Below are 25,954 nucleotides of genomic sequence, written 5' to 3'. Positions count from 1 at the left end.
TTGGAGGTTCCCCGGCAAGGGGGAGGGAAAAAAATTGAAACTTACACTTTCGTGCGTCCCTCCCGGCGTGACGCTGCGCGCTGACGTCACGGGGCTGTAATGGTGGTGTGCCTCGAGATTTTTTTCATCAAACAAGTGTGCCTTTGCCCAAAAAAGGTTGGGAAACACTGCCTTACGGGAACTGAACTTGCATCCTTGGTGTTAGCAGCACCGAGCTCTAACCGACTGAGCTATCATTTTTGAGTGTGCATGTGGGTGGTGGGCTGGGAGGAGGGTCTAGTTTGTATGGTAAAAGTTCCTTCCAGCCCCTGGAATACTTCCAGAGGATAGAATGGCATCCAAGAGCACAATAACTGGCCACCCCAGATGCCAGGCCTGGGTACCTAAAATTACTTGCATGTCACACACCAAAAGCTATATCCAAATTCACCCTGGAAAACAAGTCACTGCATTTCCCACTATTTCTTTTGAAAGCACTTATGGTGCACCGTTGTTAGAATCACATGATGGTTGTATTTGACCTTTTAAGGAGGAAATAAAGTGCGTGTCTGCACAAAGAAAATCAGCTGTGATCCTTTCCGTGCTGGTAAAAGCCACTTGTGGTTTGCTTGTTTTTGTGGTTGGTTGTTTTGAAAGAGGATATTTTCTTGCTATAAAAGAAACCAACTACCAAAAGAAAATGGAGCAAGTTACTGAAATGTATATTTTTTATGCTTGGACCGAACACAAATCCTGTTTACTTTGAACATAAAGGTAATGGTAAAGGGACCCCTGACCATTACGTCCTGTCGTGACTGACTCTGGGGTTGCGGCGCTCATCTCGCTTTATTGGCTGAGGGAGCCGGCATACAGCTTCCGGGTCATGTGGCCAGCATGACTAAGCCACTTCTGGCGAACCAGAGCAGCGCATGGAAACACCGTTTACCTTCCCGCTGGAGCGGTACCTATTTATCTACTTGCACTTTGACGTGCTTTCGAACTGCTAGGTTGGCAGGAGCTGGGACCGAACAATGGGAGCTTACCCTATTACGGGGATTTGAACCACCGACCTTCTGATTGGCAAGTCCTAGGCTCTGTGGTTTAACCCACAGCGCCACCCGCGTCCCTACTTTGAACATAAAGGTAAAGGTACCCCTGCCCGTACGGGCCAGTCTTGTCAGACTCTAGGGTTGTGCGCTCATCTCATTCTAGAGGCTGGGAGCCGGCGCCGTCCGCAGACGCTTCCAGGTCATGTGGCCAGTGTGACATCGCTGCTCTGGCGAGCCTGCACCATCGCAGCACACGGAACGCCGTTTACCTTCCCGCTATAAAGTGGTACCTATTTATCTACTTGCACTTTAAGGGTGCTTTCGAACTGCTAGGTGGGCAGGAGCTGGGACCGAAAGACGGGAGCTCACCCTGCCGCGGGGATTCGAACCGCCGACCATGCGATCGGCAAGTCCTAGGCACTGTGGTTTTACCCACAGCGCCACCCGCGTCCCTTCTTTGAACATACGCAACAGTAAAAAAAGCAATGGACCTGCATGTCAACTGCTCCGTTTCTGTTGTACAATTTCCAGCAAAGACAGTTTTGTCCATTGCTGCTTCTTGCTTCCTCCTGGTGTGACACAGAGAGGAGAGGGGGAGGTGCGTATGAGCAGCATGCGCCAACATGCTGCTCATTCACAATAAGCCAGATTTATCACTTACCATTAAGTATGAACAGGGCTAGTTACTGTGGCTTGGGACTTCTGCATACTTTTAGCATGGCTGCTTCATGTCAACTGCTAGTTATTTAAATTCAATTCAGCACTGGTACACAGTAAATGTTTAACACAGACAATCTTGTGTGCAGCAGCAGAGAATATTCTCAGTGGAATACACAGTTTATTGGACTTATGCCCATGGGCACCAGAACATAGACAAGCAAGTGAGGCTAAACAATGCAGTGTCAACAGGGAAGAGTATTATTTGATATTGCTGCATGCCATGCTAATCTCCAAGCAGTGCAAGATCCCAGCGGTTCCAGATACTTATCCAGGACACGTGTTTCCTTTTGGAATGAGGCACAGCGGAGACTGTGGTGTCTTTATGATATATGGTTAATTCACACATATATACAAACTGGCTCTCTGTTTGTCTTTCCAGCCTGCAGTTTTTTATGTAGCTTCTGGCTCACATCACTCAACTCTCCATGTTGGCCTTTTGTTTTTCTAACTAGCAGACAATTGGGGGAGGAAGGCCCATCCATTTGTCCTCTGGCACAGAGGCACTCCCTTTGTTCCCTTAACGACTCATACTGTCATGGATTGGTTGGATGCAGAGGAATGGTGGGATGGGGAACCCCCAAAGGAAGAAGGTTGAGAGCCAGGGCATTGGTGGTGAGACAATGATGAGTGGTCAGAGGGAGAAGATGGAGAAAACTGGGAGAAGGTGTCAGAAGCTGAGGAGATAAAAGGGTTCAGTGAGCAGGGAGAGTCTGTGGCAGAGAGAAGCCCAGAACCAGAGGCAGAAGCTGAAGCAGGAGAGAAGGGAGACCAGCTGGTGAAGAGGCATGGGTGTCTCCCCCTCCTGCTGCAACAAGCTTCCCTCCCTCCTAGTGTCCCAGAACCTGGAGAGCCATGAAGCTGGAGAAGCATAGACAGGTACACAGGCACAGTCTCTGATTGCTTGGGAAAAACCCTGGAGGGGTGGAGACATAGCTGGCTGTGGAGAGGCAGGGACCTTTAGTCTTGTCAACTGCTTCATGGGGGCAGGACCTGAGTTGCTGTGCTCATTAGGCCTGACACTCCTGTGCAGATCCTGTTTTGCTAAGAAGCAGTTAATTTTTGCTCGCTCTGTAATTTACAGCTGGCTCACTTCTGTCACATACTTAGTGGGCTATTCCAGCAACTGAAGCCATGCTGGATCCAGGAATCAGAAAGGGGCTCAGGCTTTGAGCCTACCACACAAATACTCATAATGATATAAGGTGGTACCTCAGTTCTAGAACACAATCCGTTCTGGAAGCCCATTTGGCTTCCGAAACATTTGAAAACCGAGGCGCGGCTTCCCATTGGTTGCAAGAGCTTCTTGCACATTTGGGTTCTAAAAAATGTTCGAAAACGGAAGCATTTACTTCTGGGTTTTCAGAGTTTGAGAACTGAAATGTATGACAGTGGAGGCGTTCGGGAACTGAGTTTCCACTGTACAATATATTTTCACTGTACAATTACAATATATTTTCTTCCATCTGCATGAAAGATGGGTGTACACTTGAAGGACTTTGGCTTTCTGATGCCACAAGAGCCTGATGTTAATGTCTTTTCAGAAATTTTAAAAAGAGTACCACCTGTTCACTACTTAAAACAAAGCCGGCAGGGCTTAGATTAGTCTCTGTTTGAATGACAGTGCAGAAAAATATATTGTGCAAATAGTGTATGCATGCAAATAATTCTGTTCTCAGACCAGAGTCATGCAGACAAATGCAACATGTGAACTGGATAACCAGAGATTATCAGCAAGCCAGATTGTGTTTGTTTGTGTGTGTGTCATGCCCTTGAGCTCAGGATGGTCAAGGCTGTTCTTTCAAACTCATGTGTTATTGATGGCTACCAGAACTATAGAACCCTGGAAATATAAGTCACTGTACAAGAGACTCCCATTACCAAGACAACAGACAGACAAATCAAATGTGGGTCATACAAGCAGGAGGTCAGTGGAACAGTGCGGCTCAATCAATGTGCTGTACTACTCGTGCCTAAGGGATGGCTGCTTTATTTATTCCACTGCTGGCAATGCTGATTAAAATAAGAATAAAATACCCTCAAATTTGATTTATGATGAAACTGCAATATTTACACTTTGTTGCTCTATATTTCTAAGATCAATTATCATCTCAATGGTGATGTAGCACCAAAACAGAAATTCACCAAAACAACACAGGACACAACTCTTTTTTTCTTAGCAGCAATTCAATATGCAATTGCCCATTATGCCTCATAAAAATCAATGAATTTATACATGCATTTCTGTTGTATTGCAAGCAGATGAGAATAATAAAAGCACATGACTCAGAAACAAGAACAGCAGTACTAGGCTAAGGCACATAAACATTTCTCCTTGATAGTAAAGGTACAAGGCAAAACTAACAGCAAGCAATCCCACTACTGATCAACTTTTTCCATTGCTGTCTAGCTAAAAGCCAATAGAGCTGAAATCTAATTCTTAGACTGACATAGTCTTGCATGTTTGCTTTGATCTCGAACCTGGCTCTGGTTTTGCATCTCTCTCCACAGCCTGGAACCAGATTCGTTATACTAACGATGAATCAATGTTCCAGACCTAGCACTAAATGGAGGTTCCAACACAGATTTCACATGACTATCCTGATACTAGGGATGTGGGTGGCACTGTGGTCTAAACCACAGAGCCCAGGGCTTGCCAATCAGAAGGTTGGTGGTTCGAATACCCGCAACGGGGTGAGCTCCCGTTGCTCGGGCCCAGCTCCTGCCAACCTAGCAGTTCGAAAGCACGTCAAATGCAAGTAGGTAAATAGGTACTGCTCTGGCAGGAAGGTAAATGGCGTTCCCGTGCGCTGCTCTGGTTCTCCAGAAGCGGTTTAGTCATGCTGGCCACATGACCCGGAAGCTGTCTGTGGACAAATGCCGGCTTCATCAGCCTATAGAACGAGATGAGCGCCACAACCCCAGTGTCGTCTGCGACTGGACCTAATGGTCAGGGGTACCTTTACCTTTTTTATCCTGATACTGGGGAAACTCTGTTGAAACTGTGCACAAGCCCTAAATTTTAAAATGGCTGTCCTCTAGATGTTGCACAAATTCTGGCTACTAGTATATTTCCAACTTCTATCAGTCTGGCCTATGATTGCTGGATGTTGTCCCAGATTTTGATAAGCATCTGTTTTATGGCAAGACCTCTTTGTTTTCCATGTACGTACGTATTCAGATCATATGGGAACTGGGCGACAAGAGAAACTTTGCAGAACCTTTACAGTAATGCAGGACTGCTTTGCAAAGCAAGAGCAATGGATTTTCACAGTGAAGGATGTTTGAAGGGCATTTGTTATCATTATTGATATTAACATTTTCTAGGTCTTTAAATGGGCGGTGGGGAGAATCCCAGCATAAGATAAAATAATAATAATAATAATTCTAAACTACTAAATATTTTGGAAGGTTGTTTATATAGCTATGTGATATTGTAACCAAATTTTGCGTGATGGTTCCAAGGAGCAGGTTTTTTTCAAAGTTTGGATACCTTTAGATGCCATTTTGAATCAAGATGGCAAACGGAGCTTTCCAAAACTGCACTGATTTGGGGGGAGGGGGTTCTTAAAGAAGGCAACTACAAGGGTTTTCCTGGTTGCATTTTCTACAGCTTTAACAGATCATAAATGTCTCCTTAAGTCAATATTTATTTAGTTTCACTATATAGTTTAACTATACTTTTTCTCAGATAAATGAAACAGTTAGAGCTGGTAAAAATATCTTTCCCCCTGCTCCATTCATTCCATGTGTGTCTGTGAGAGTATCCACAGAGGATCAAATTGACACGGACATTAAAAACAGAAAGTTGCCTTACATCAAGTCAGACCACTGATCAGTGAGCTCCAGTTTGCTTACTATGCTGATTTGGTGGCAGCTCTCCAGAGTTTGAACTACCTTAGCTGGAGATGATGGGGACTGAACCTTGAATCTTTGGAATGCAAAACACCTGCTTATCCACATAGCTTCATGTCACCCTGGATGTGAAGGGTTGAGATCAAGTACAGTTATAATATGCACATGCTTAGTTATAGTTAGTGATTAAGAAAGGACTAACGGAAACTCCAACATATACTACATAGGTACCAAAAATACCTAAGACGTAAACGACTGCAGACATGCATTTCATCAACATCCAACTATTATGGGTTTGTGATTGGCAGGACTTTTACGTTAAGCCAGTTTTGCCTCGCTGTGCCTGAAAAGGCTTTAAAGACTTTGTTTTGACAAAATCCACACATTTTGGCAGCTTCAGCCGACAACAATCCCATCTTACATATGAGAATTGATTTTTAAAGAAAGTAAACCTGCAGATCCAGAGATTTCATTATTAGTAAATTTGTTGGCAAAGCCTCTTTTTAACATATGATGCAACCTACTAGTCACACACACAGAGAGAAAATACGAACACTCAGTTGCATTTTTATTTTATTTTACCTATTCAGGCTTTAAATCCTGTCTTATACATCCCCTCCCTTACAGATTAACAGCATTCTGTCCCCCTCCCCCCCCCACTTTTGCAGTAATACACCATTGCAGAACATCACAGAACTGAAGTTTGAGGCTGTTGCATATAATCTTTATAGCAGCTGGAAGTGTAATTAGCATAAAATCCAAATGGCCTCATTAAACATTCCTTGGACACATTTAAGGATTCTTCCCCCCCCCCCCAGTGTGCCATTAAAGTGATGGCATGGGGGTTAGCACATTCTTAAAAAGCCTCTTCAATCCAGCAAGGCAAAACCCGCTTCTTAATGGCTCAAAATATGCTACGCAGCAGATTTTCACAAAAGATTCAGCCGCACAGAAACACAAACATCCCTTTTCATCAGCAGCCTGCATTTGCCAACTCGTGTGCAAAAATAGACAACTGCTACAAGTATCAGCTGTGTAAAATAGGCAATTGAGGCCTAAAGCTATCAGAGGCAGGGTCCACTGGGTAACTACTTCCCATGTTATTTCTTCTCATCTTATTACTATGTGTGTTGTGAAAAGCACATGTCTCCCCATCAGCAAGTCTAAAAAACTGGGGTCATATCCTGCATCTTCTTCTCTCTGAGGCATGGGCTTAACAAGAAGAATGAACTGCTCTCAAAATACCCAACCACTCCACTCCACTCCCACCCCACCCCACCCCGAATTCTTGCAGAAAGGTTTTGCTGCTTCTAGATCATCCAAAAATATTTTTGGGGTCAGGTCTTGGACTTTGCTTGAGCAAGTGGTAGCGCTCACAAATGTTGGAGGAAGACAGGGCTTCTCATACTTTTAACAGGTTAGTAGAATAGGGAATAGAAGAATAGGCTGGACTTGTTGCACAGGGATGGGTAGAACTGTATCTCAGAACAACACATCCCCCAGAATACATTGAGCACAAAAACCTCTATGGTATTCAAATCATGCAAAGAACCTCACTTGCTTTAGAAGATGGTATCCTCTTCAGCAGCATGGGCCAGAAGTAAAAGCAACACTGATGACAATTGATAAATTTTGGTAGCATTACTGACTGCCTAGGTTAGTCTTTTTCCACCACTGTAATTTAGAATTCAGCTTGGGTGTATGTGGCTGAAATCAAGGGACCAGCTAGGGCAGATGTGAAGAACATTTGTCCCTCCAGATAGTGCTAAATTGCAGTTTCCATAACCCCTGGCTATTAGCCATGCTTGCTAGGGCTCATGGGAGTTGAAGTTCAGTAACATCTGTAGGACCACAGTCTCCCCAGCCCTGAAATAGGCTTTGGTGTCTTAATTCCAATTTCCTTGCCCAATTGCAGTGAGTTAACCCTGTACATGGCAAAACTGGGAATGTGCTGAGCACCTAATTCCATCCTCTATAGGTCGTCTCTGACACTGGAGTCCCATTGCTTGCCACTGTGTCTCATTGTACACATTTTGTATGCACTCTTCCAATAATTAGCACTTTTTTTTACATAAAATATGCACTTTTCAATGCATTCACCAGTAAAATACACACCAGGATTCAGTTAACCAGCCCCATCAGAAGAAGCCCTGTGCAAAGACTTTTGTATTTGCAGCAGAGCGTTCTCCCCTTTCCCTCCCCACCACCAACACCCCAGAAATCGGATTGGGGAGGTTGGGAGAACCATCAGAACAGTGCACAGGAGGAGAGGGGTATCACTTCATCTAGCAGGCTCTTCCAGTTGCACAGATGAAACAACTGGAAGAGCACAACATTCAATACCACCCTTAAAGGTAAAGGTACCCCTGGCCGTTAGGTCCAGTCGCAGACAACTCTGGGGTTGCACGTTCATCTCGCTCTATAGGCCGAGGGAGCCAGCGTTTGTCCACAGACAGCTTCCGGGTCATGTGGCCAGCATGACTAAGCCGCTTCTGGCGAACCAGAGCAGTGCACGGAAACGCCGTTTACCTTCCCGCCGGAGCGGTACCTATTTATCTACTTGCACTGGGTGCTTTCACACTGCTAGGTGGGCAGGAGCTGGGACTGAACAACGCGAGCTTACCCCGTTGCAGGGATTCGAACTGCCAACCTTCTGATCGGCAAGCCCTAGGCTCTGTGGTTTAGACCACAGCGCCACCCGCGTCCCATTAATACCACCCTTCGTGTCTCTCTTTTATGTAAAATGTATACTGTGCGCAGAAAATGCATTGCAAAATGCATTTTGATCCACAAGTGAGCTTGTGAGTATCAGATCAATTTAGTCCTCTGCGAAATGCAGACCAAATGAACTCTTCCCCCCATCCTTATACAGAACTCAGCCATGGAAATTGCCTAATATTATCCAAAGCTTTTCCTAAGTGCACAAAGCATTTGAAATATATCATTTCAGTAGTCCAAAATCCTGTAAAGCAATCCAGCACTATTATCCCTATAATACACACAAGGCAGGGACTAAAGCTGTGAGACAGCAGCTTGCCTAAGATCACCCAGTGGCTGTTGAGGTGTGAACTGGGATTTACAAGCTTATAAATCCCTCTCTTCCAGTCATTAGAGGCAACTTCAGTTCAAAGTCATCCTTTGCTTGTATGGGCTAATCAGCACAGCAGCTCATTAGATCATGTCTAAATACACACTTTTTATTTTGCTTCCATATGGTTAGAACAGGGGTGGGGAATAATTATGCATCAGGTGACAACTTCACTGCTAGTGGTTTCCACTTTGTCTCCTTCCTGTTTCCCTAATCTCTACATGGTGCAGACTGGTTGGGGGGATTTGTTGGTCATTACCCAAAAGCTAAGGGGAGGTCAGCACTTCCTCTGAAAAAAAATGAGACATTTCAACACAATGTGGCAGAAAATAACGTTGACAATTTCTCTAGAGTACAGATGGCATCATGCTGGCTTCCTTTACACAACTTATAAGCTATTGCTATCAAGCAAAGTAGACTATCCCTTTACTAAACCGATAAGATCTGGCCATTTATGAATCCTTATCAAGTAAAATAGACCATCCCTATTGAGATACAATCTGGTCATTTAGAAGTTTTTGCAATAATTATGGCTGTCACAGTGTTATCTGCCTGAACATGAGTTGCCTAGGGCTTCCAGGGCCTCAATGTTAATTAAAGTTTTAATGGTTTTTAGAAAAGATGACGTTCTAGATAATAAACTGTTTAACTTCAGTGTACCTTGCAAACCTTTCCTCAGGACATATTCGAATTGCGCTGCTGGCTGCCTTTGACTTCAGGTAAAATGCTGCTAATATTAAATATTTGCTTTCCAGATAGAGAGCATATCTAAATTTATGGAACTCCAGGCCTAGATTTTTGATCCGATTCCTATTCAAGAATGCATGTACAATTTGTCATTTGGGGACGCGGGTGGCACTGTGGTGTAAATCACTGAGCCTTGGGCTTGCCGATTGGAAGGTCGGCGGTTCGAATCCCCGCGACGGGGTGAGCTCCCGTTGTTCGGTCCCAGCTCCTGCCAACCTAGCAGTTCGAAAGCACGTCAAAGTGCAAGTAGTGCAATAGGTTCTGCTCCGGCAGGAAGGTTTGCGTTTGCGTGCGCTGCTCTAGTTTTGCCAGAAGAAGTCATGCTGGCCACATGACCTGGAAAAACTGTCTGCGGACAAACGGCAGCTCCCTTGGCCAGTAAAGTGAGATGAGCGCCGCAACCCCAGAGTTGTTTGTGACTGGACTTAACTGTCAGGGGTCCTTTACCTTTCTTTTTTTTAAGGGCATTCCCTATCCTATGGATCTATTTGGTTAGCTGAGATTCCTGCATTGCAGGGGGTTGGACTAGATGGGGGTCCCTTTCCAATTCTAAGATTGGAGTGGCAATTGAAGTAGCTTGAGCTAACTACTGTGAAGTCATAGTACACTTACCAAATGTGACAAGCCCCTATTCTCCCACATGATGCACTATCAGCAACCTTGTAATAGACAATATTATTTTCCAATAAAGGGTAGCATAGGGTTGTGATGGTAAAACCACTCTTAAGCAAGCCTTACAGGTGGGTCCTTAATAATAATAATAATAATAATAATAATAATAATAATAATAATTTATTATTTATACCCCACCCATCTGGCTGGGCTTCCCCAGCCACTCTGGGCGGCTTCCAACAAAATATTAAAATACTGTAATACATCAAACATTAAAGGCTTCCCTAAACAGGGCTGCCTTCAGGTGTCTTCTAAAAGTCTGGTAGTTGTTGTTCTCTTTGACATCTGGTAGGAGGGCGTTCCACAGGGAAGGCGCCACTACCGAGAAGGCCCTCTGCCTGGTTCCCTGTAACTTGGCTTCTCGCAGTGAGGGAACTGCCAAAAGGCCCTTGGCGCTGGACCTCAGTGTCCGGGTAAAACGAAGGGGGTGGAGACGCTCCTTCAGATATACTGGACTGAGTCCGTTTAGGGCTTTAAAGTTCAGCACCAACACTTTGAATTGTGCTCGGAAAGGTACTGGGAGCCAATGTAGGTCTTGCCTCCTGCTCAGCTGAGAATCACACAGCAGCTTTGCATATCTTTCTTCACCACTTCTGTCAGTGGTGTCCCATCAGGCATCATCTAGTCTGCATATTCTAGCTTGAATTCATTTAAAGTATTCTGCCTCACTCCTCAGCTGAGAAAAGGCTCCCAGAGCAAGTTACAATTACGTATAATAATTTTTAATATACCTCTCGGGAAGCTTCCCTTTGGGGTAGAACTTAATATAAACCGAGTTGTTTATATTAAGTAAGAACAATACAATACAGTGGTGCCCCGCAAGACGAATGCCTCGCAAGACAAAAAACTCGCTAGACGAAAGGTTTTTCCGTTTTCGATTTGCCTCGCAAGACGAATTTCCCTATGGGTTTGCTTCGCAAGACGAAAACGTCTCGCGACTTTGTTAAACCGTTAAAACCGTGCTTCGCAAGACAAAAAATTCGCTAGATGGCAAAACTTGCGGAACGAATTAATTTCGTCTTGCGAGGCACCACTGTACTGGACACTACGAAGCTTAGCTTTTTGGGGCTTTGTCTTCCTGTGGTAACTATGGATGAGATACAAAAGTGCAATACATTGCACCAGCTCTGAGCATCAAATACACTTGAACCTTCTGCTTGAGCCCATAGGCTATGTTTATTTATCACCACCCTCTAATTTAATCCTCTTCAAAGTGGGGGAAACGGAACTGTATTTTCCCCAGGAGACTGATGGGAATTATATTTTTCTAAAATACATTTATCAGTACACTGAAGGATTAGTCATAAATACGTGCGAGCTCTCATTACAGCACCTCCTGTGGTTGCTTTTGATTTACTTTGGAAATTAAAGGGCTCGCTGTATTGAGCTTTGAGATATCAGATACCAACTCAGCCCTGATCTGTTATCATGCAGAGTTTGAAAAAGCATCCTTCTCTTTCTTCTACTTTCACTAAGAAAACCACGCAGATTCTTCTGAGTGCTTTTCTGCCACAGGTGTTTACAATACGGCTGTATGAACTGGCTATCTGAAGTGTGTGGTACAAGTCTTGTGGGAGACTTACAAGGATGACTTATACAGAACATGAAGGGGATCTAATTTGCTTTTTTGCACGGCTGCGTCTCTTTGACAACAACAGATTTTGAATCCAGATAAAGTGGAGGAGTAAAAGTAACAAAGCCAGTGGAATCTTACATGCCATGAAGTATAATTCACTCCCAAGTTCCATGCAGTCAGCAGATATTAATGAAAGAGCAGTGATATAAATACATCAGACATGTGACCAAACACAGAGGCTAGTATTCATATGAGGCCTCCAAGCAGCGTCTAGTGGACTATGTGAACAAACTGTCTTAACCCCTTTTTTCCAAATGGCACTGCCTCCCTCTGTCCCAAGCTGCAGGCAGGGGAGGAAGATATCTAACCCACACAAAGTGGGTCCAAGGAAACCTACACCCCTCCAATATTCAGGGCTAGGGAAAGAGGGAAGCTACTTTGCTCCATAGTGTTAGAAGTCTGGAAACAGAGTTGCAATTCTAGTTTAAAGCACAGCAGCAATGATTGCATGCTACTAAGTTATCCGTGTCTGGAAGCCCCCTTGATTGGTTGACTTGACTGCCTGGCTTCCTTTTCGCTCAAACCTTTCCACAGCTGCCATCAATATTCTGGAAGCAAAGAGCCTTCCACAGGCAGTTTGGGGTTGCTTACTGGATTGCCATTTTCGTTCCATCTGAAAATATATTTCTGTGTACCTAGGATGCCACCCAAATATATAGCAGCCTGCCACTATTATATTTTGGGGTGGCCTCATTTTGGTTCTGAAACCAACTGACATTTACATACATACCTACATAAATATGGCCTTTTAAACCATGGGGAGGTTATTGTTTGTTACTATGTTGCGCATTTTTTGTGCTTTTGACATTGTAAACCGCCCTGGGATCAATGGATGAAGGGTGGTATAGAAATTTAATAAATTTAGCAAATAAAACACAGTTTTCTGTGTTTTCATCTTCTACTTGCACATTTATTTTTATTTGCCATATCCATCATTTTTATTGTATTCTGTATGTGTTTTAATTATTGTTTTTATAGGGAATTACTGACTACAAGGCACCTGTGCACAGTCCACCTATAATGTGGTTAACTGGAGCATTGGTCTGTGGGCACATGAATCGCCTGGGCATTGGTTGAGCACCACAGATCCATTAAAAAATACAACAGCATGCACATGCCCTTAACAGCTCAGGACTGCAGTATCCCAAAGACCACCACTTTCTATATGAACCTACCCGGACCCTGAGATTATCTTCTGAGGCCCTTCTTTATGTCCCTCCTCCACAAGAGGTCTAGAGGGTGGCAACAGGCCTTTTCTGCTGTGGCTCCCTGTTTGTGGAATGCTCTCCCCAGGGAAGTTTGCCTGGCGCCTTCATTGTAAACCTTTAGGCGCCAGGCAAAATCGTTCCACTTTAACCAGGTCTTTGGTTGATTGACATCCAATCCCCCTTTTAAAATGTGTGTGTGGGGGGAGAGTTATTGGGTTGTTTTTATTTTGATTATGTATTATGTGTTTCCATATTGTGATTTTATCCTGTGAACCACCCTGAGACCTGCTGGTATAGGGTGGTAGACTAATTTAATCAACAACAACAACAACAACAACAACAAGTCCTTGGCTGCTTTGTAATAATCCTACTAGCGGACAGATTCTGATTTCCTCATTTGCTCTTAATAGCAAAGCATCACCCACCATCGAGAGAAGGGCCAAAATTACCTGCTGAGGTGTGCTTGAACTTTTCACTCTTCTTCTTCCGCCACTTCCATGGCTTGAAAATTCTTCCTAGATTGGCGAATTTGCTCCGTCTCCTAATCGGAGGGGTGTGTGTCCCTGGAACAAGCGAGTCTGAGCGCATGGCTGCCAGTCTCTCCACTTCTTCAGCTGCAGAAACAGTGAAAGGAGCCTATGTCAGTAAAGCAGATGGCCAACCTTCCCCCCTTTGCCAGAGAGAAAAGTTCTGTTTTAAGACAAGATCACATTGTGCTGACAAAGGCAGGTATTAATAGTAACACTTGCCCTTTGTATAACACCTTTCAACAAGCATTTGCAGATAATCCAGGAAGGTGATCCCACACATCTGAAAGATACTTCCTTCTCCAGATCAGTATTGCAAGTGTTTTTTTTAGGCAATATTTTTACCAGTAGTCTTTAAATAAAACAGGGAGGAGCGAAAGGAAAAGGATGGTACAAGATTAAAGGGCCACAAAGGCTCTGAAAGAGTAACAGAGTTATCCCAACTCTTGTCCTCTTCTTCTACAGAATTCAATGGGGCTTAACTGAAGGCAAGTGGGTTTAGGATTGTGGCCTTAAATAGGAAAATAAAAAGGAAGCACTAGAAAAGCAAAATTAATGGGTGGGTAGGGGGCATGGGCGCAGGCAGGGGGGGCAGCTGCCCACCAAATCAAGTAAGTAAATAAAAATACTTAAAGTACCAATTGTAGAAAGATTTTGACAGATTTTTCAGAGCACTTGGGCTCAAAAGAAAGTAATTTAAAACAACTGTTGTTGAGACATTTCAATCCAAATCTGCTAGAGAGAGCCAGATAGAGGATGACGACAGGTGGGTGCCCACCCCCACAACAAAAATTATGGCTACCTGCCCCCCTAACATAAATCCTGGCTATGCCCATAGTAGGGGGGAATCATACCTTTAAGACCCCTGCAAATATTTCAAGTACCAAATGCTTTCAGCACACCACTCCCCTGCCCTAAATCATGGGAACTGTAGTTTAAGGGTGCTGGAAAGTATAGCTGCATGAGAGTAAACTGCAGTTCCCATGATTCTTGTGGTGGGTGCGCTTTAAATGTGTGGTGTGTATGCAACCTTATTAGGGGGGAGGGGAAGAAAACCTCTCCCCAGAGGCTCTGTGCTTTGCCTTCTTCCCTGCTAAGCTACTTAAAAGAACAAGCAGAGCAGCCCTTTTTCTCAGCAGACACATCTAAGTAGGCACTAGCAGGCAGTGACAGTCTCAAGAGCATAACTTTCAGGCAAGCTTCTGTTGTTGGCACCTCTCACAAATCTATTTTTTTTTTTAATAAATTTTTATTGGTTTTACAACATTTTTTAAAAAAAAAACAACAAACAAACACAAAAAATGACAAACATACAAAAGATATTTCAAAGATATTTTCATAAACCTCTTTTCTTAGACTTCCCCATACCCCCCCTCTCTGCATCCCAATGTCCATATTTGAACTAGCAACTCCCAATTGTTACTTTCTAATCTCTGTCATCTTAGTCCTCTTTTATTGTCTAACCTTGTATCCCTGTACCCTATTGCTTCTGGCAACCACAACATTTTAACATTCATTCAGTTTATAGTAGTCCTTAAGATAGCTTTTAAATTTTTTCCATTCTTCTTCCACCGTCTCTTTGCGTTGGTCACGGATTCTGCCTGTCATCTCAGCCAATGTCATATAGTCCATCACTTTCATCTGCCATTCTTCCAGAGTAGGTAAATCTTGTGTCTTCCAATACTTTGCGATGAGTATTCTTGCTGCTGTTGTGGCATACATAAAGAAATTTCTATCTTTCTTTGTCACCAATTGGCCGACAATGCCCAAGAGAAAGGCCTCTGGTTTTTTAGGAAATGTACATTTAAGTACCTTTTTCATTTCATTATAGATCATTTCCCAGAAGGCCTTTATCTTCGGGCATGTCCACCAAAGGTGATAGAAAGTACCTTCAGTCTCTTTACACTTCCAACATTTATTATCGGGCAAATGGTAGATTTTTGCCAGTTTGACTGGGGTCATGTACCACCTGTAAACCATTTTCATAATGTTTTCCTTTAAGGCATTACATGCCGTAAATTTGATACCGGTGTTCCATAACCATTCCCAGTCATCTGACATAATGTTGTGTCCAACATCCTGCGCCCACTTAATCATAGCAGTTTTAACTGTTTCATCCTGTGTGTTCCATTTCAACAGCAAGTTATACATTCTAGATAAATTCTTAGTATTGGGTTCTAACAATTCGGTCTCTAGTTTTGATTTCTCCACCTGGAAACCGATTTTCCTATCCTGTTTAAAAAATTCCATTATTTGGCGATATTGAAACCAATTTTCTACTTTGTGCTTCAATTTCTCCTGACTTTGTAGTTTAAACTTGTCTCCATCCTGTTCTAAGATTTCCCAATACTTCGGCCATCCGACCTCCATATTGAGTTTCTTCACTGCTTTAGCCTCCACTGGTGACACCCATCTAGGGGTTTTATTTTCCAATAGGTCTTTATATCTTATCCAAACATTAAATAATGCTTTTCTAACAATGTGATTTTTAAAAGTACTGTTAACTTTGTCATACCAAAGATATGCTTGCCAACCAAAAGCATTATTGAAACCTTCCAGATCCAAAATGTCTGTGTTCTCGAGGAGCATCCATTCTTTCAGCCAGCAAAAAGCTGCTGCCTCATAGTACAATTTTAGGTCCGGCAGGGCAAAACCCCCTCTTTCTTTAGCGTCAGTCAGTATTTTGAATTTAATTCGGGGCTTTTTGCCCTGCCAGACAAATTTCGAAATGTCTTTGTGCCACCTCTTAAAACATTCCATCTTGTCAAGAATCTGCAAGGTCTGAAACAAAAATAACATTCTAGGCAATACATTCATTTTGATTACTGCAATTCGGCCTAACATTGACAGTTTCAGATTTGACCATATTTCTAAATCTTTTTTAATCTCTGACCAACATTTTTCATAATTGTCCTTATACAAATTGACATTCTTAGATGTTAAGTAAACCCCTAGGTATTTCACCTTCTTGACCACTGTCAAACCTGTTTCCTCCTGAAATTTCTCCTTTTCCATATCTGTTAGGTTTTTCCCTAAAACTTTAGTTTTTTGCTTATTCAACTTAAATCCAGCTACCTGGCCAAATTGTTGTATTATTTCTAAGACCCTTTTCGTACTAGTGTTTGGCTCTTGCAAAGTCAATACTAGGTCATCTGCATACGCTCTTAACTTATAATGTTTAGCTCCGACCTGCACACCTTTGACCTGCTGGTCATTTCTTATCATATTCAGCAACACCTCCAGAACCGAAATGAAAAGTAATGGGGAAATTGGGCACCCCTGTCGTGTTCCTTTTTCTATCTTAAGTTCCTCAGTCACAACATTATTTACAATCAGTTTAGCTTTTTGTTCAGAGTATATTGCAGCCATACCATTCTCAAAACCCTGGCCTACCCCCATCCCATGAAGATTCTTCCTCATAAAGCTCCAAGAGATATTATCAAAGGCTTTCTCCGCATCCACAAAGATCAATACTGCTTCAGTGTTTATATTCACCTCCAGCTTTTCCAAAATGTCTATTACATTCCTTACATTGTCTGCTAGGTGTCTTTTAGGGAGAAAGCCTGCTTGGTCTTTATGAATCTTCTCCATCAAAACTCTTTTAAATCTTTTTGCCAAAATGTCTGCAAAAATTTTGTAATCCACATTAAGGAGTGATATTGGGCGGTAGTTCTTGAGTTGGGTCTTTTCAGTCTCTGACTTTGGTATGAGTGAAATATATGCCTCTTTCCACGATTCAGGTGCCCTTTTTCCCTCAAGAATCTCATTACAAACTTCTCTTAGTGGTTGAATCAGCCATTCCTTCAGCGATTTGTAGTATCTAGAAGTCAGTCCATCTGGTCCCGGAGATTTGCCCAGTTGCATATTCTGAATGGCAGCCTCTATCTCTTGTTCTGAGATTCTCTGGTTCAAGTCCATCTTACTTTGCTGAGAGATATTTTGTAATCCATATCTTCCAAGGAATTTGTCTATATCTTCTTCATTTTGCGGGCCTTGGGTGTAGAGTTTTTTGAAATAACTTAAAAAGCAATTTCTAATTTCATTGGGTTTAGATATGTTCTTTCCATCCACCTCTAGGCTTGTAACTGTATTTAGTTTCTGCCTTTTCTTCAATTGCCATGCCAAAAGTTTACCACATTTATTTGCTGATTCAAAAGTCTTTTGCTTCATTTGCTTTATCTTCCATTCAATCTCTTGGTTCATCAATTCCATATATTGAGTTTGATATAACTTGATCTCTCTTAAAATGTCCTGAGACTTTGGTTTTGTTCTTAATTTCCTCTCTCCTTCCTTTATCATTTCCAAGATCTTCTCTTTTTTCTCATTTTGTTTTTTCCTCTTTATTGAATTTTGTTGAATCAAAAATCCTCTCATAACCGCTTTACTTGCGTCCCAGATCACTCTTTTCTCCACGTCGGTCCTCAAATTTATTTCAAAATAGTCTTTTAGGGTCTTTTGGGCCTTCGTGAGAATCTCCTTATCTCGAAAGAGGGTGTCATTCATTCTCCATCTAAATTGACCAGTTATTGTGAGTTTCATCTCCATCTTCACGGCGTTATGGTCGGAGCAAGTTTTTGGGCAGATTTCCACTTTCTTAATCTTTGGAGCCAGTCCACTAGTAACCCAGATTTGGTCAATTCTGGTCCAGGTCATCATTGCTTGGGAGAAAAAGGTTCCCTCTCTCTCCAGAGGGTTCCTTGTTCTCCAAATGTCTATCAAGTCCATATTTTCTGTCATTTCGAAAAAAGTCTTAGGGAGTCTCCCTTCTTTAGTGACTGTTAGTCTTTGTGCCTTGTCCATATTAGTGGAGACCACGCCATTCATGTCTCCCATGATTATCATATTGTAATCCAGATAGTCCGTCAAAGTTTCATGAAGTCTCTTAAAGAAGTCAGATTTGCCTTCATTTGGTGCATAAATTCCAACAACTAAAAATTTTTCTCCTTGTACTTGTATCTCCACAGCCAGATATCTCCCTTGTTCATCTTTGAATATCATTTTTGGATTCCATTTCTCCTTCACATATATTACCACTCCTCTCTTCTTAACTTTGTCTGATGAAATAAATTCTTGTCCTAGCCTTTTATTTGTGAGTAATCTCCTGTGGGCTCTAGTTATGTGAGTTTCTTGTAAACATATCAAGTCCAGTTGTTCTCTGTTCAAAATATGAAATACTTGTCTTCTCTTCAAAGGCCCATTCAGTCCATTACAATTCCAACTAAGGAATTGCAAAGCCATCTTGTTATTTTCTTAAGGCTCCTCCAACAGCTCCAAGTTGTTGCTCTTCTTCTGATGGTGGTGGTTTTTGTCCAAACGAGAGATTCAGGATATCCAGTGCTCTCCTCTGTTCTGCAAGTACGTCCACAGTCCCCTTCTGTAGGTCCTCCTGGTATCTTGCCAAAAATTTGTCTTTATCTTGAATTGTCTTTATTTTCACTTTCTTTGCCTTGTAGTCGAATGACAGTCCTTGTGGGAACTCCCACCTGAAGCGGATAGAATTTTTCTTTAACAAAAGAACCAAATCCTTGTAGAAGTTTCTTAAATCCAAAATGTATTTTGGTATGTCTTTAAAGATCTGTACAGCTGAATTTCCAATTTGCAAGGCCTTTTCAAAGTGTAGTCCTAAAATTTTATCTCTTTCCTCCTTAGATCTGAGTGTGATCAGACAGTCTCTCGGTGTCTTTCTATCTTGCTTTTTACCCAGTCTAAAGGCAGTTGTAATTTTGAATTCGTCTTCCTCAAGGTCCCAGTAATCCGCAAACTCCCGTGTCAAATATTCCACAAGGTTGTCTCTTTCATTCTCCGGAATCAGTCTTAATTTTAAATTTCTCTCTTTCCTCTGTAACTCCCACAAGGCCAAAGTTGCATCATGCTCATAGACCTTCTTGGCAAGTGGCTCTAATTTCTCCTGCGTCTCTCCAGCAGTGGCTTTGGCCTCTTCGGCAATTTGACGCGTGGTGGCGTTTTCCTCGACCAGTTTGTTTATAGATTCTGTATTCTGGTTTAATCTTGTTGATATTTCTGTTAATTTTTGTGTGTTCTCTGAAGTCTGTTTTGTCAGAGACTCCAGAGTCTGGTTTATCTTAAGCAGAGCTTCTGTCACAGCTTCCATAGAAACGGCTGCTCCTTTGTCTTGTCCTGTTGTTCCAGCTAATCCGGCTGTTGCGCCTGAGATTGAGCCTCTTTTCTTTGCTTGTTGCAGCTGCAACTGTTGTTGTTGTTGTTGTTGCTTGGTCTTGGCTCTTGTAGTTATCTCTTCTTGTGGTCCACTCATGTCAAGGTCAATTCCCACGGGATTTATTCTCCCTTGGAAAATTCCACTGTCTTAGGCCGTGCCGGACTTTACTTTGTCCTCTAGAGGGAGCAAATCAAAATGGCCATAGAAGGAAGTTTCCAAATACAAGAACAAAGGAGACAGTCCCAGATGTAGAAAGAAAGGAGATTAACCCAGTCAAAGTCAATATTGCTAAAGTCTTATAACTCCCAATTGCCACAGTTGCCCAGTATACTGTTTATACTGTTTCTTCTTATAATGTACAAAAGTCAGGCACTGTGGAAACTTTGTATCAAGGTGTCACTTCACAGGGAAAAGTCAGCTCAGTGTACTAAAAAGGCAGACCGTTTCAAGCATTCAAATAGATGAGATAGCAGAGATTTTTTCCTCCAAATAAATCATGCAGTTATTAGTCGAATTCACCTCCCCTCTGCCCTGCTTGCTAGAGGGGAGATCAAGGGTCTAAATGTCCGGTTTATATGATCAAAGAGCAGGTCTAAACGGATGCAAGTTTAGAGTTCCGTTGCTTTCACTTTCATGCAGTCGGGGGGAGGCAGACTTCCTTTGTTTAAATCTCCCCGTTTTTAGCCCAATTTCTGAAATTTAAAGGGTCCCGATTGTTTTCCAGCTCTTACTCACGGGAATTCAGTCCAGATTTTCTTTTCAGGAAGGAATCGGCGCTCTCCGCTTATGGCGACGCGGCTTCACTTCGCAGGCTGGGTAGCGACTCTCAGCACCGCGCTCTCTCCCGATGTCGATCCGTAGCCTTTAAAAAGGCTCTTTCACGGTACCGGGGGGCGCGAAGGTGCCCACCGAGTCTCCTTGTTCTCAGGCTTCAGCGCCTGGGATTTTAGGGGTCCCCCGCTCGCCGTAGCGGGTAAGACCCGAACTTGCGAAGCAGTCCTTCTCCGGAGCTCGGAGGTAGGACCGCCATTAAGCGCTGGCGCCGACCGGAAGTCACCTCTCACAAATCTAACCCAATGAAGCCACCATGCCAGAATGAGAACTTACAGTCCTAGGATTAGTTACAACCTATGCATGATTACTCCAGAAGCAAGTCCAACCTAGTTCCATGGGACTTACTCCCAAGAAAGTATGCTCAGGTTTGCAGCTTTAGGGTGCAATCCTAGTTACACTTATGTGATTCAGAGTAAATGTGCATAGGACTGAACTACTCATTTTTACTTTAAAACACACACATCTTAATTTCCAAACACCAAGTTGGCAGCAGCATTGTCTCCAGGTTGCTCTCTGTTTGAAAGAGCATTCAAAAGTTTCGGGGCTATCCAGATCAGATGAGGGAGGAGGCTGTGGCTGGACCCCGGGAGGCAGAGATGGAGGGAACTGTGGCCCAGCAGGAATATGAGTTGTTGGATCTGACGAATGAACCTGGAAAAAGCCAGATTTGGAGAGATAGAGTCTTGTTTGGCTTGGAGATGGGGGGCTGGATAGACCCCCCTATGCAGGGATGTTTTGACTTTTCAAGTCTGGCGCTGGGCCGGGAGGAGTTTGGAGTTGTGGGGGTCCTCAACTTTGGAGGGACCTTGAAACATGCTTTTAAATACCACATGGAGTTCAGTGTGGACTATGGAAAAGGGGCTGATCTGTCGAGAAGGGACAAAAATATTGTCAAGCTGGAGTCTCCACGAATGAAAGGAGCAGAAGACAAAGTAAAGTACAGGTATAAATATGAAGAAGATCTGCGGAAGGGACATGGAAGAGACTTAAGGGCCTCGGACATAAGGTTACCAGGTTAATGAACTAGATGGATGGGATAGAAAGGACTGACAAAACCCGAGACCAGGAGGAAGAGACGTTGGAGGAAGATTGGAAGAAAGTTTTTAAAAATTCTATTTAGGTTAGGAATGTTTTCTCAAATTAATGAGTATTAGAAAAATGTTGGAACAAAATTATTTGGCTTTAGCAGAAATGTTCAAAAGAACTATGTAAGAATATGCTATGGTTATGAGAAATTGGTATAAATAAGATTTAAGTTTTAAGTTTTAGGGTTTTTTATGGTAAGATAAGGTTAAAATAGATTAAGGTAATTTAATGACAGAATATTATGAAAAATGGAAAGGATTTGCTGTGACAATCAACAACTAGAATACAAAAAAAGGGAGGTGTGAGGAGGTCGATGAAATAAGGTAATGACAGTTAAGGATTTGGGAATATTGGATCTGTTTTTAAATCTTTGTGGTTTATTTTTGCTTTCTGATTTTGATGATGATAATAATAATAATAATAATAATAATAATAATAATAATAATAATTTATTATTTGTACCCCGCCCATCTGGCTGGGTTTCCCCAGCCACTCTGGGCGGCTTCCACAGAAACCAAAAAACACTAAAATATCATACATTAAAAGCTTCCCTGAATAGGGCCGCCTTAAGATGTCTTCTGAATGTCAGGTAGTTGTCCATCACCTTGACATCCGATGGGAGGGCATTCCACAGGGCGGGCGCCACCACCGAAAAGGCCCTTTGCCTGGTTCCCTGTAGCTTCGCTTCTCGCAATGAGGGAACCGCCAGAAGGCCTTCGGCGCTGGACCTCAGTGTCCGGGCAGAACGATGGGGGTGGAGACGCTCCTTCAGGTATACTGGGCCGAAGCCGTTTAGGGCTTTAAAGGTCAACACCAGCACTTTGAATTGTGCTCGGAAACGTACTGGGAGCCAATGTAGGTCTTTCAAGACCGGTGTTATGTGGTCTCGGCGGCCGCCCCCAGTCACCAGTCTAGCTGCCGCATTCTGGATTAGCTGTAGTGATGTGCTATGTGTTTTGTTTTTGCTTTTTGCTTTTGACTTTTATCGATTTGTATTGCTTAATTGTTATTTGTTTTTCCCCTCCTTTTTTCCTTTGGTTTTTTTTTTGTAATTTTAAAATTCTCAATAAATATCATTTAAAAAACAAAAACAAAAACAAAAGTTTCGGGGCTATCACAGAGAATACCCTGTTAGTACTTGCAACCTTGCAGGATTTAAAATCAAAGTATTCAGACTTGTTTCAAGATTGGTCTTTATCGCTATCTGAATGTTCATGTTCTCCTGACCATGAAAAGCAGTTGGTATTGTGAGACTAACAATCCTGCCTAATTCATAGAATTATCAAGCATTATTATTATTGCTATGGAGGCTATGTGCTAGCAGAAGTAAAACCAGCTATATAATTGCATCACTCTCATTTTGGAGGGTGGAAGGGGAAGGAGTGAAGAGAAAGAAGTAGGATGAAAAATAAACCCAATCAGCTAAAGCATAGCTTTACTTCTTGGTTGTTTTACAACCAACTACTTGGTTGTTTTACTTCTAGCTAGTTGCATTGCTCTGAATCCCTTCCATTTCGTCCTCCGTAATGGGAGTACCAGAAATAAATAGTTTGAGTTTAATTGAACCAATAATGAAGCATAAAACCTCAGCCACCCTAAATTGCAGGGAAACATGGCTCATGTACTTAAAATAGATTTGCAAATACTTCAGGCTAACTTGCAAGGGTTTTAAAATCCTCCATAGCCATATGTCCTTTCTCCTGGCCTCCTCCTACCTTAACAGTGTGATCCTAAGCATGTCTACTCAGAAGTAAGCCCAATTTAATTCAACGGAGCTTACTCCCATGCAAGTGGGGTTGGGAGGGCAGCCTAAAGCTTCTCCAGCTTGCCCTGCAATCTGATTTCTATTTATTTCTCTTCTTATTTGGAACAAAGTGCGGCACATCTGCTTTTCATTACAATGTTTGGTTGCTATAACTAAGTGGTAAGTGCAGAGAAAACTGTAGTTTGCAATTGTGTTTAACTGCATAGACTAGAGATATGCTAAACCAGAAGGAACAAATTGAACAATTCAATCATTTGGGAATTGGGAAACATTTGGTGCAAATGTTTCTGTGGATTAAAGGTTAAGCGATAAGAGAGCCACTTGCTCTGATGTAGGGATTTTGTTTTTGTGGAAACACAGCAGCATGCACCAGACCTGACTTGTCTAGAAAAAGCTGCTGAGAAAGGCAGAGAGCATTGTGGGATGTGATATCATAAGTAAGCGTATGGGCCTTCTGAACCCAGCCTCTCAAAATGGCTTGGTTGCGCTGAGGAAAGCAGTTGTGGAGGGAAAGGAAAGTAACCACAGACACCTCACAGCACAAGCTCCTGTTCACTTGTCCTGTTTTTTAGAAGTGAAACATATTCAACCACTTTGCCCTCTCTACAGACAAATGTAATTAAAGAAAGCCCAATTTTATTTAAAGAATGAGCACTATGGGGCTATTATACATTAAACAAACCATGTCCCTGAGTTGTTTTCTCACTGTTGCATTGAATAAAATAAACCACTGGGAAAATGTGGGATAATGTCTGGGCTGAGCTACATTAGTGGGACAGAAACTGTGCAGAGAATAATAATAACAATAAGAAAAATCTTTCTTCACCAGCTGGGAATAGTGCTGTGAGAATAGCTACTCAGCCTGACTTCTATAATAAAACCCATCACTGACAAACTTTAAAAGCAGCTAGTGCATCATGTCCACACAACCACCTGCTACCAGTTGCTTGTGCTCAATTCCTCAATGGGCTGCAATTATAGCTTCAAAAACACACTTCAGATCACAGTTGCTATGTGCCCAACACTGTTTTTAAGAAGGTTACGTTAATTATATGGTGCCTGCTGAGGCAATAGGGAGTTTTGCTACAGTGGATGGGTTTCTATAAAAACCCCTCTGAACCATCCACACCAGAAAAGGGCAACATCGTCAATGTTTTCAGCGCAAGGATAAATGCTGCTTCTCTCCTTAAGCTGAGAGAGATATCCGAGAACACATCAACAGAAATCCAGTAAAGGCAAAGTGTCACAGAAAGTTCACCTTATTAAGGCTGCAGTACAAAACACAGTTACAACAGAGGTGCAATAGGCTTCATAAATCTCATTCATATCTATTCTTGAGAGAAATCTGGGAGAGAATTCCACTTTACGGATCAGAAGCATGACACTACATGTACTTTCTAGGGTGGGGAAATCCTATATATGTTGGCCACTGTTTTTTGGCGGACGGGTTATGTACATTCCCTCAAGGTTTCAGCTTTGGGACATCACCACAAAAATGTTTTTTTACTGTGTTTGTAGTGGTGCTGTGTCAAAAGCTGGACTCTGTTTGTGGTGTCCATTTCACACAATGAATTCAACATGGATGTAATGGACTGGTTGGATGCAGGCGGGAGGAACTAGCCGCGGGAACCCCCAAGGGAAGAAGGTGCAGAACCAGGGGATTGGTGGTGGAATGAAGATGAATGGTCAGAGGGAGAAGAGGGAGCAGACTGGGAGGAGGAGGGGACAGAAGCTGAAGAGGTAACAGGGTTTAGTGAGCAGGAAGAGTCTGTGGCAGATACCAGTCCAGAATCAGAGGAGGAAGCTGAAGCAGGAGAGGAGGGAGGCCGGGAGGTTAAGAGGCATGAGGGTCTCCCCTCTCCTGCTGTGACAAGCTCCCCTCCCTCCTGGTGTCCCAGAACCAGAAGAGGCATGAAGTAGGAGGAGCAGGTACAGTCTTTTTGCTTGGGAAAGAAGCCTGAAGAGGCTGGAACCCTGTGGGGAGGAGGGGACCTTCAGTCTCTGCAATGACTTCATAGGGGCAAGACCTACTGAAGAAGAGATCCTATTTTTTCTAATAAACTCTACTTACTTCATGGGATTTACTGCTGGCTTGCTTGCTCCTGATATTAGGCATTCAAAACATTCATGCCCCCCAGCACTTTTCATCTAGCTACCACACACACACTGTTAATGGGACCTTCAAGCTCAATATTGAGGAGATTTCACCCCTCCCATACCCAAGAATCTCCTGACCATCTCCTGATGGTCTCTGCTGACTCCAGAGAGAAGAGGAGGCGTGTCCTGCCTATCTACTTATTCTGCCCAGCAACATATCTGAGTGTGTGAGAGAGAGTCAGTCAGTGTATCGGAGAGAGTGAGAGTGTTAGAGATCCTAGAGATAAGATTGCTGCTAAGAGCAGCTGCAGACTCTCAGTGTAGCATTGATTTATGCTTAGAATATTCAGCTCTGTATATAGTTTTGTATCATAGTTGTAGTTATAAAATAAAAGGAAGATACTCTACAGAGCTGCTCTCCGAGTGGTTTATACTCTGCAAGACTCTGCAAAACTCTGCTGCGCAACAACTGTATTATTGAGACAGTGAATCCGGTGCTCTCAGCTCTAAGCTGTG

The 25,954-nt window shown here is 42.8% G+C and overlaps 1 protein-coding gene across 10 annotated transcripts in view; it reads right to left on the bottom strand.

Annotated features, from left to right (window-relative positions):
- The window catches only part of PHACTR1 (phosphatase and actin regulator 1), a 262,469-nt gene that overhangs the window by 79,621 nt on the left and 156,894 nt on the right, over positions 1–25,954 (bottom strand). For all 10 annotated transcript variants that reach the window (XM_081206391.1, XM_081206390.1, XM_081206392.1 and 7 more), the window contains one exon: positions 13,401–13,565. In XM_081206391.1, coding sequence (XP_081062517.1) covers positions 13,401–13,565 — 165 coding nt within the window. The remainder of the gene's footprint in view (positions 1–13,400; positions 13,566–25,954) is intronic.

This window comes from Podarcis bocagei (genome assembly GCF_964188305.1).
Source record: "Podarcis bocagei genome assembly, chromosome: 8".
Taxonomy (NCBI): Eukaryota; Metazoa; Chordata; class Lepidosauria; order Squamata; family Lacertidae; genus Podarcis; species Podarcis bocagei.
This window is presented reverse-complemented; position numbering and strand designations above follow the sequence as displayed.